General features: G+C 40.8%; 2 protein-coding genes across 2 annotated transcripts; one reads left to right on the top strand and one right to left on the bottom strand.

Moving 5' to 3' along the window:
* The first annotated feature begins 241 nt into the window (after positions 1-241).
* Positions 242-1,452, top strand: LOC115795080 (actin-binding Rho-activating protein). Its single transcript, XM_030750861.1, has 2 exons — positions 242-372; positions 693-1,452. Exon 2 carries the CDS (start codon positions 701-703, stop codon positions 1,214-1,216), a length of 516 nt encoding a protein of 171 aa, XP_030606721.1. The 5' UTR covers positions 242-372; positions 693-700; the 3' UTR covers positions 1,217-1,452.
* Positions 1,453-1,849: 397 nt separating this feature from the next.
* On the bottom strand, positions 1,850-5,597 carry hint3 (histidine triad nucleotide binding protein 3). Its single transcript, XM_030750860.1, has 5 exons — positions 5,391-5,597; positions 4,079-4,196; positions 3,825-3,894; positions 3,379-3,505; positions 1,850-2,972 (listed from the first exon to the last, which is right to left on the bottom strand). The coding sequence occupies exons 1-5, from the start codon at positions 5,586-5,588 to the stop codon at positions 2,925-2,927; spliced, it is 561 nt and encodes a 186-aa protein (XP_030606720.1). The 5' UTR covers positions 5,589-5,597; the 3' UTR covers positions 1,850-2,924.
* Between the last annotated feature and the right edge of the window lie 4,982 nt (positions 5,598-10,579).

Raw genomic sequence — 10,579 nt, 5'->3', positions numbered from 1 at the left:
GATCTCTGTGTATTCCGGGGGTGGTGGGGGGGGGGGGGGGGGGGGGGGGGGTAGTATGCCACACGTCAACAACTTTTTGTCATCAACACTTTTGCTATTCTGGTCATATGTGAATAAAGTCTATAATCTCCTTTACCTCAGAGCTACCTTGCAAGCCCGCCCCTCATACTGATTGGCTGCCCGGGTTGCCTCAACCGTGTCATTGGCTGAGGACGATGTCCGTCACACTGGCTTTGTGCGGCGACAAAAAAAGCACTCTTCCCTCTGTCAGTACTGCAGTGTTGTTAAGTTGTATTACTGAGTAACAGTGTAACCAGGATTTTTGCCCTTTTGGCCGCAATAAAGCGCCACTGCGGGTGAAGTGGGGATCAGGTCAGTGTGTCACACAGTGTTTAATATTTGTTCACTACGAAAATCTGAAAGACTGTGAAGACTTACAGGTTACTTTACAAAGTTGGATGTTTCCTTATTATGGTTTTGATAATGAGCTTATATGAACTGTGGACACTAAGATTTATTTCGTATCATCGTCTTAATGCGAGCAGTGCACAGCTGGATCCCAGAAACGTGTGAAAAATAATGAGTAGGTGAGACTTAAAAGGATGTGGAAGCAATAAAGTAGTACTGGAAAGAATAAAATGTGGCATTTCTGTGTGTAGACATTGTCAGATATTGAAATTTGTCTTGAACAGAGTCAAACATGGGCACGAACAGCCAGAGCGCCATCGTGCAAACTGAGGATGATGCTCGAGCTCCTGCAGCATGCATAGTTTCTGTGAAAGGCTTGAAGGAAAACTGGCAGAAGTGGTCCAGTGAACACCAGGAGTACCAGAAGCACAACCCCTTTAGTCACGACACCAGGCAGAGCACGGCGGTCCATGAGAGGGGACGGGATGATTATGGGAAACCTCTGCAGGGCTCCCTGACAGAGCGACGTGGGAAGGACGCTCACACACACATCAGCAGAGAGGTTCTGGAGCTGTGCGAGGCGATAAGGAGCATCGGAGAGCCAAGGGAGAAAGCTGGAGCTGGAAGTGGAAGCAATGAGAAAGTGATTACTGTAGAATTTGGAAAGCTGTTTGAGCATTATGTGAGCATCTCAAATAAACTGGTTGGGATTCTACTACGAGCAAGGAAACAGAGACTGGTTGACTTTGAGGGGGAGATGCTGTGGCAGGGCAAGGATGATCATGTAGTTATCACCTTGTTGCAGTGACCAGAAATGCTGATTCACTGTGCACGCAGTACACACAGGTACGCAGGCACTTAAATGTGGCAACTGTAGCAAAGAGCACGGGGAACTCGCTAAATGTAATGTGTTAATGAGGTGAAAATGGAGTAGCAAGCAGCTGAGATGAGGTGAGATTCATTAATGAGACTGAAGCCAAAGAGAACATGAGGCTGGTGCTATAGGACGAACTTGACCTGACTTGGTCTGAGTGCTTCAACATGCATTTATTATGTTTTCTTTGTAATAAGACAATCTTGCACACAGTACACTAATAATGCACCTTTAAAGGAATAAAAACCACAAAGATCAATGAACAGAGTACCAGCTGCTATTTAAAGATTTCTTTAACATACAGCAATAGTAGGTTAACCATGTAGCTGCGTCTCCCTAGAGTATCATAATAAAGATGTGAAACTGCATCCTGTTACTGCAGGTGAGTTACGAGTGAAACTGGTACTACAAAGGCACTGAGAAGCAACAGTTTACTGTTTATTCTAAATGAAAGTCATTCTTAAAGTGCATGCCTTTTGTACAGTACATTTTGTTGTTAATTTTACTTTTGATTATCATTATAAAGTATAGCATCATTTCATAGCAGGTACTTTCATTCATCTTTCCACATAACATTGAATACCCCCATTGTACTTCAGTGCTTATTGAGGTCACAAAGAACAAAGTAAATGTACTTTACTTTCAGCGTCAGAGGATTACTGAGTGGCTTTCATATACTCTGAGCTTAGTGCAAAAACAACACAGCCGAAATCATCAGTCTATACATGACTGACATATATCATTATATGAATTATGCAAACGTTCATTTTTTCTTGGAGAGTTTCTGCATGCATCAGAGCAGACCTACGTAGCATGAGAGCAGTTGTGCAAGACAGAAACTCAAACAGCCTGTGAGAAGTCTGAAATCACAGATCACTCACTATATAGTGGACTTTATAGTGAGTTTGTCATTTTTAATGCTCTCTCTGTGTTAGTGAGTATTACTGTAGCCAATATAGGACACTTTAATGCCTCGCAAAAGGTAGCATACAACCAGTGGTCAGAATCCACAGTCTACCATCATGCATTGTGCCGAAGGACAAATTACAGTCATCTTAAAGGAAAGAGAGAACCACATCACATTAATTTGGTAAAATACACTTAGCACAATATGTATTTACCACAAACATTCATGTCAGCATTCGTTTTTAGCCAGCAATCTGTTACATATTGATAATGCAAAAATAATGACATAATTAACCTGAGTAGTGTCGCCAGTCATGTTTTGACTTTCATCACTGAGCTCACTATATGGTCCCCTACACAGGAAGTAGGCAGTACTGAAGCATTTCTGTAACTTGATGATAATGAACACACCTTTCCATTTTGTAGGAATTCAAAATGTTTAGCATCCTCCTTGGTCCCTGAAGTGAATTAGATTTTTATCAGAGCAGATTTACGTAGATTTGACTCTCTTTGTCTTTTGTCCAGTGTTCATACACCATTCGTGAGACATTTTTTTAACGAGGGGAAGAAAAAAAAAAAGATTTGGCTCCATTCAAGCTTTTACTACTCATACTGCTTTATATACAAATTCTCACGCAGGCATATCAGCTGTTTAAAATACTGTCGTTAGCTGGGGCCAAACAGTCAGCAAAGTACTTCAGCACAGTCAAGTATGGCAAGAAGAGGATCCAGGTGATCAGTTTGTCTCTCCTTTAGAGTTGAGAAGCTCAATCAGCTGATCTGCCTGCAAAACATTAACAAAGTCAGACAGAACAGAAATCAGACTGTCAGCAGTCTTACTGTCAGCAGTCTTACTGTCAGCACTTATTGACCCTAAAACGTCCGGGGGGTGACCTAAAATGATGCCACTAGAAGTTACTGAGCTGAATATATTAATGTGTCTACAATGCAGATCTAGAGGACAGTTCACTGATGTAGTCAAGTTACTTAATACCAGGTTTACACTGCAAATTTCTCATAGAGAACAGGGCGGAGATTGGCACAGGTCAACAGTTCCACTGGAAATTTCCATTTCTACACAGAACATTAAATTAATTTGCTTAAATGGCCCAGTGCTGTACACTGTTTGGCCTTTAATGATCCTAAATTTCTACACAGTATTACTTGTGGTACTGGAGCACAGAGCTTACTGTGATAAACCAATACGAGTTGAGTCTGTAGATGAGACGGGACATGAAGCCCATTTGACTGGCAGGTGCCAGGACGTGAAGGTGGAGGTGTGTGACAGAACAGAATGGGGGCCAATGGAAACCAAACCTGCAGACAAAGAAAAGACCAAAAAGACTTTTTGAGAAACTGCAAGATTTTTTTTTTAACTCACTTCAGCTGTTATAACGACAAAGCAAATTGTGTTATCAACGTTCAGGTAGTCAGCAATAATTAAAGAGTATGACAAATGATCTATAATTCTGACTAAATTAGATCAAGTATTAATGTTCACTGGGTGCCTGAAAAACCAAACCGTGTGTTCATCTAGTAACTAAAGCTGAATTACTGAAACTGTCTGCAACTCATAGATTTATGAGCAACTGCTGAAATTACCATGGAGAGCTGTGACCTACAAAATGAAGCCCACCTGACATCACTGAGGTCCATTACGTAGTTTTTTTGCAGGATATCCTTCCCTTTCTCAACCAGCTGCTTCACTAGACATAAAAACAAACACACGATCCTTTTTAAGCATTTGCAGCTATTTTCTTCACACTTGCTTGCCATCCACAGCATTAGTCAGTAATGTGTTGTCAATAGTATTGCCTGAGCTGATATAAAATAAAATATGCAACCGTTTTCCACAAGCATTACTTAAAGAGCATGCAGTTTAAACCTTACCCAAAGGCACATGTTCTTTGGTGAGGGATTTACAGTTGCCTACATGTTTGGTTGGGACAACAAGGTAATGGTGGGGTGCTCCAGGTTTGATATCTCTGAAACATGAGATCTCTTCATCCTGCAGTAAGAACAAAATAAACTTTTTTTTGAATATCTCTTTATTGGTAATAAAGAACACTATTTAGTGCAGATCGTTTACCTTTGCACAGGTTTGACACAATTTATCCACATACTGTTTGTCCCCCAGATATCCCAAAGTGAGGCACAACTTTCAACACAGTAACTCAACCACTCTACAATTACAGCTCTAAATACTCTATATTGCCAAAAGTATTCACTCACCCATCCAAATCAATTAATTCAGGTGTTCCAATCACTCCCATGGTCACAGGTGTATAAACCAAGCACCTAGGCATGCAGACTGCTTCTACAAACATTTGTGAAAGAATGGGTCACTCTCAGGAGCTCAGTGAAGTCCAGTGTGGTACCGTGATAGGATGCCACCTGTGCAACAAGTCCAGTCATGAAATTTCCTAGCTACTAATTATTCCACAGTCAACTGTTGGTGCTATTATAAAAAAGTGGAAGTGATTGGGAATGACAGCAACTCAGTTATGAAGTAAAATCACAGAGCGCTGTCAGCGGATGCTGAGGTGCATAGTGCACAGAGGTCACCAACTTTCTGCAGAGTCAATCACTACAGACCTCCAAACTTCACGTGGCCTTCAGATTAGCTCAAGAACAGTTCATAGAGAGCTTCATGGAATAGGCTTCAGTGGCCAAGCAGCTGCATCCATGCCTTACATCAAGTGCAATGCAAAGCATCAAATGCAGTGGTGTAAAGCACGCTGCCTGGACTCTGACGGCATGCTTTGGTAGTGGAGATGGGTTCACTGGAGTGATGAATCACGCTTTTCTGTCTGGCAAGCCAATGAATGAGTCTGGGTTTGATGGTTGTCAGGAGAACAGTACTTGTGTGGCTGCATTGTGCCAAGTGTAAAGTTTGGTGGAGGGGGGACTGTGGTGTGTGGTTATGGCTGTTTTTCAGGAGTTGGGCTCAAAGGGTGGCCCGACATCATATTAAACGCTATGGATTAAGAATGGGATCAAGTTCATGTGTGTGAAGGCAAACGAACGAATACTTTTGGCAATATATTGTAGCCACACTGAATTACACTCGCTTCCACTGAAATTAAACGTTTTTCAGAACTAGTTGCAACGCTTTCGCTATCTCTAAACGCAGGCGTTGACAACCAAAGTGTCTCACGCTAGCTAGCAACGCATTCATAATCGTTTCTTCTAATATTCTTACATTGTGAAGAAGCTCTGTGCCCATTTCATGGTTTACAATCCTGCAGAAAATACATTTCTTATCATATCCTTCAGCTGACACGCTGCTGCTAGCGCTCTTGGAAACATCAACAGGAGCAGGTTGCGTATCCTTGACTTCGGCCATTGTTGCACAAGAGCTGTCAACAGTCAGACATGCGAAGTCGATCCAAGAGGTCATCGAGCTCGTGGGGAAATCGAGAGATCGTCGATCCTCATTGCAGATGTAATGGAACACAACCTGCCACCAGAGGGCGACATATCCTTTGCTTTCCCAGGTGACCACAGCTAAAATCTGCTCAGTTCTCTAATGAAAACATCAGGGCCCTTTAATAAATGTTTAAATTGTTTTTCTCAAGATAACTAAGTACTTGGCACTGTGACATTGGAGTGGAGACTTCTGGCTCTGTGGATGGTTGCCTCACAGGAAAAACAAAAACAAAAAAACATTTGGTTTAGGAAGAAAACCAGTCAATCCTCTTATGTGTCCAAATAGAAAGGAATAGCTGGGGGTTCATTTGCTAAATCTAAAGACTATTAAAGTGGAAGTGTTGAATTAAAGCCTCTGAGGTCTCAAGCCAACAGCACACAGCAAAAGGAGAAAAATGGAGAGAGAAATACCATTGGTCACAGAAAATACGTCTACACCATAACTCAAAAAAAAAAAAAAAACTGGCCTAATACCAGCCTGCAACTCTATGTCACTCAGTGTGGTTAGAAGTGGTTTTCCTTTCACATGCAATGGGTAAAAAAAAATATGCGGTTTGTTGTGAACAAGTATTCATGTGCCTCCTCTATACTAAAGATTATGCTGCTACTTTGTGTCCTCAAAGCCCTTTATACACCATGTCTCATTCACCCATTTTCTGTGCCTTTCTATCAAACATTCATACACATTCACACTCTGACAAATGCGTCAGAGAGCATTTTGGGGTTCAGTATCTTGCGCAGGGATACTTTGGCATGTAGACTGGAGCAGCCAGGGATCAAATCGGCAACCATCAGATTATTGCTATGTAACAGAGCTGAATTCTTTTTAGGATGTTCATTCATTTGCTCCTGTGTTGACTGTTCAAGGTGATATGGGATGGATTCCTGGATCAGTAAGGCAAAAAATGTGAATTATTTATTTATTTATTTATTTTCAAACCTTTATTTTACCAGGTAAAATGTTTGAGAACCAGTACTCATTTACAAACATGGCCTGAATCATGACAGAATCACTTGCTTAATTTGACAGAAAATAGATTAAATAAAAAGGTTTTTTTTTTAGAGTCAATCACACAGTTCTCTGTAGGTACAGAGCTCCATGACGTTATTATGCTAGTATGTAATGTAACTACACTTAGTAGAAAATGCTAAAGGTATCTTTTTAAAGCCAAAATCATGAGCATGTTTTCCAGTCAAGCAAAACTACAGCTCCAAACTCTGCTACTCCACCCCTGGCACAAGGTCAAAGGTCTTTAACTGCTCAGCTGTGAACAGGTATCCTTCCTCTTGTCCTTGAAGGAGGACAACAGGCTGTGTGAACAGGAACAGCTGAAAATGAATTCCAGTTTTCATTGTAATGTCGTTGTTATGATGACTTAAGCATGTCTAACTTTAATGTCTGTTAAAAACTGAGTGGCTTTTGGTGCGTCCATGGTGACAGAATAAAATGGCTATTTAATCATTTTGGTGTTTGTGACTTTTTCTGAAGCCTGGAACAGATTTCTGTGTTAAGCAGTTCAGTTCAGTTCAGTTCAATTCAATTCAATTTTATTTATATAGCACCAAATCACAGCAAATAGTCGCCTCAAGGCGCTTTGTATTGTGGGTAAAGACCCTACAATAATACAGAGAAAACCCAACAGTCAAAACGACCCCCTATGAGCAGCACTTGGCGACAGTGGAAAGGAAAAACTCCCTTTTAACAGGAAGAAACCTCCAGCAGAACCAGGTTAAGGGAGGGGCAGTCATCTGCCACGACCGGTTGGGCTGAGGTGAGAGAAAAAAGACATGCTGTGGAAGAGAGCCAGAGATTAATATCAATTAATAATTAATGCAGAGTGGAGTATAAACAAAGTAAATAAGGTGAATGAAAAGAAACAGTGCATTATGGGAATCTCCCATAATGCACGCCTATAGGCCTATAGCAGCATACCTAAGGGGTGGTTCAGGGTCACCTGATCCAGCCCTAACTATAAGCTTTATCATAAAGGAAAGTTTTAAGCCTAATCTTAAAAATAGAGAGGGTGTCTGTCTCCTGAATCCAAGCTGGAAGCTGGTTCCACAGAAGAGGCGCCTGAAAGCTGAAGGCTCTGCCTCCCATTCTACTCTTAAGTATCCTAGGAACCACAAGTAAGCCAGCAGTCTGAGAGCGAAGTGCTCTGTTGGGGTGATATGGTACTATGAGGTCTTTGAGATAAGACGGTGCCTGATTATTCAAGACCTTGTATGTGAGGAGAAGGATTTTAAATTCTATTCTAGATTTAACAGGGAGCCAATGAAGAGAAGCCAATATGGGAGAAATCTGCTCTCTCTTTCTAGTCCCTGTCAGTACTCTAGCTGCAGCATTTTGGATCAGCTGAAGGCTTTTCAGGGAGCTTTTAGGACAGCCTGATAATAATGAATTACAATAGTCCACCCTAGAAGTAATAAATGCATGAATTAGCTTTTCAGCATCACTCTGAGAAAGGATGTTTCTAATTTTAGAAATATTGCGCAAATGCAAAAAAGCAGTCCTACATATTTGTTTAATATGTGCATTGAAGGACATATCCTGGTCAAAAATGACTCCAAGATTTCTCACGGTGTTACTGGAGGCCAAAGTAATGCCGTCCAGAGTAAGTATCTGGTTAGACACCATGTTTTTATGATTCATGGGGCTGAGTACAAGAACTTCAGTTTTATCTGAACAGTCAACAGTATCAAAAGCTGCACTGAGGTCCAACAGGACAAGAACAGAGATGAGTCCACTGTCAGAGGCTCTAAGATTATCATCTGTAACCTTCACTAATGCTGTTTCTGTACTTTGATGAATTCTGAAATCTGATTGAAACTCTTCAAATAAACCGTTCCTCTGCAGATGATCAGTTAGCTGTTTTACAACTACTCTTTCAAGAATCTTTGAGAGAAAAGGAAGGTTGGAATATAGGTTATAGGTTATTATAACCTATATTCTATATATAGAATATAGGTTATAGGTTCTTAGCCTATAATTAGCTAAGACAGCTGGGTCAAGTGATGGCTTTTTAAGTAGCGGTTTACTTACAGCCACCTCGAAGGCCTGTGGTACATAGCCAACTAATACAGACAGATTGATCATTTTTAAGATTGAAGCATCAATAATTGGAAAGACTTCTTTGAACAGTCTAGTAGGAATAAATATGTTGCTGGTTTGGAGGAAGTAACTATTGAAGTTAACTCCCAAAGATCAATTGGAGCGAAAGAGTCTAAACAAATACCAGCAGTGCTGAAAGCAGCCGAACATGAAGAATAAATCTTTGAGATGGTTATGAATAATTTTCTCAGTTACAGTGCAACTCTGGCCCTGGTTTCTTCTGCTTGACACACTAACAAAGTGACATCATCAGTCCTTACTATATGCACCAACTGATCACGGCTTCTCAACTCAGATTTTTGTTTCACTTCTTTGAAGCGGTGGTGTTATAGTGTGTCGGTCAGCACTGCTGCCTCTCGGCAGGCAAGACCTGGGCTCAAATCTGGGCTTGGGCCTCTTTTTGTGGACTTTGCATGTTCTCTGTGCAGTTTCTGTTGTTGGTGATTAGAAACTGTCCTTAAGCGTGAATTGCTGTCTGTCTCTATGTGTTAGCCATGCAACAGATTGGCAACCTGTCCAGGAAGTACCCTGCCTCTTGTCGTGTGGTAGCTTCAGACCCCCCCGCCACCCGGATTTGGGGAAGTAGAAGAAAATGTGTGGATATCAATGAAGAGCACACCCTGTTAATCATTTTGATTTCTGGATGGATGCTCTTTTTTAATATCCGAAGTGTCTTATTTTGATAGCTATCTCAATGATGTCATGAAGCTTCTCATGGTAAATTATGAAAACTTTGAGCAGTTGCAAAAAGAAAGACAAAAGTTTGAATGTGGTTCCTCAAAAGAAAGAAAGAAAGAAAGAAAGAAAAAAATCTGTGGCAGTATCAGAACTCTCTGCCAGATGTGGTTTTCTTCGCTCATTTCCTCATAAACATTTACTACCTCAGTGACGTGGTGAGAGTTCTTATAGCAAAAACGTCATTTCAACAGGAAACTCAGAAACTTTTAATGTGAGTTCACAAGAAAAACAGGCAGCAGTGCCAGCACTGCCTGGAAGACATTTACAAAATGTTACCATTTCCTTAAAAAAATGTAATTAAATAAACCGATGATAAACAACTCTGTACAGTATTTGACATTTTAGTCTAAATATCTTTCTTTCCAAACAGGCAGGCTGGTGAATCTTTTACAAAGAACAGAAGTCTCCTTTCATTTTACAGATGAGGTGTCTTACTCCTCAAGCAGCACATCTGGCAGACAATCAGCTGTTGTAGTGCAAAGTTGTTTGTACATTATTTTCAGCTGTACTACTTTGGTTGTCACTGCCATAGTTTTAAATGGAGACCATTAAATAGGCTGTTTTTGGTGATTTTTCTATTAAATAGTTAATTTAATGTGACAAATTCACAATTAAACAGATGCAAACTGTAAAAAAAACACTTTTAAGATCATCTTTTCATAAATACGCCTTGATGTTAATATAAAAACAATCTTTTTTCTTAAACCCTGAATGTTGTTACAGTGGCTGCAGACTTTTCATCTGATGCTGTTTTTGTGGGCCTTGCTCTCCTTAATGAAAGGAGGCCTTGAGGTCTTCAAGCTTCAGGTGCCAGTTACTGACTGGTGAGCAGCCAGTGGTTGAAGTGGCACGGCCCTGAACTTTCATGGAGGCACTTTCATGGAGGCAATACAGAGAGCCTGAGAACCATTTCAGCAGGCTTCATACTGTACATGAGGAAATCTAACCCAGGCACAGGGATGACAGCAGATGCTCCATCAGGATACATACAGTAGTGGCTAAACTGCACACACGCCTTGAAGTCTTACAGACCAGCTAATGTTTGTTTTTTTGTTTGTTTGTTTCTCAGTGTTTTGAGTTTGATTGTTTGCTGCTAATGCATGCAGATCATT

Source organism: Archocentrus centrarchus, chromosome 16, assembly GCF_007364275.1.
Source record: "Archocentrus centrarchus isolate MPI-CPG fArcCen1 chromosome 16, fArcCen1, whole genome shotgun sequence".
Classification (NCBI taxonomy): Eukaryota; Metazoa; Chordata; class Actinopteri; order Cichliformes; family Cichlidae; genus Archocentrus; species Archocentrus centrarchus.
This window is presented reverse-complemented; position numbering and strand designations above follow the sequence as displayed.

Bases quoted from the DNA above. Each gene is read 5' to 3' on its own strand.
- LOC115795080 (XM_030750861.1), top strand. From the start codon at position 701: ATGGGCACGAACAGCCAGAGCGCCATCGTGCAAACTGAGGATGATGCT.
- hint3 (XM_030750860.1), bottom strand. From the start codon at position 5,588: ATGACCTCTTGGATCGACTTCGCATGTCTGACTGTTGACAGCTCTTGT. The intron at 4,197-5,390 runs GTAAGAATATTA...TTCTTACTGCAG, and splicing joins GCACAGAGCTTCTTCACAAT to GATGAAGAGATCTCATGTTT. The intron at 3,895-4,078 runs GTAAGGTTTAAA...TTTTATGTCTAG, and splicing joins CAAAGAACATGTGCCTTTGG to TGAAGCAGCTGGTTGAGAAA.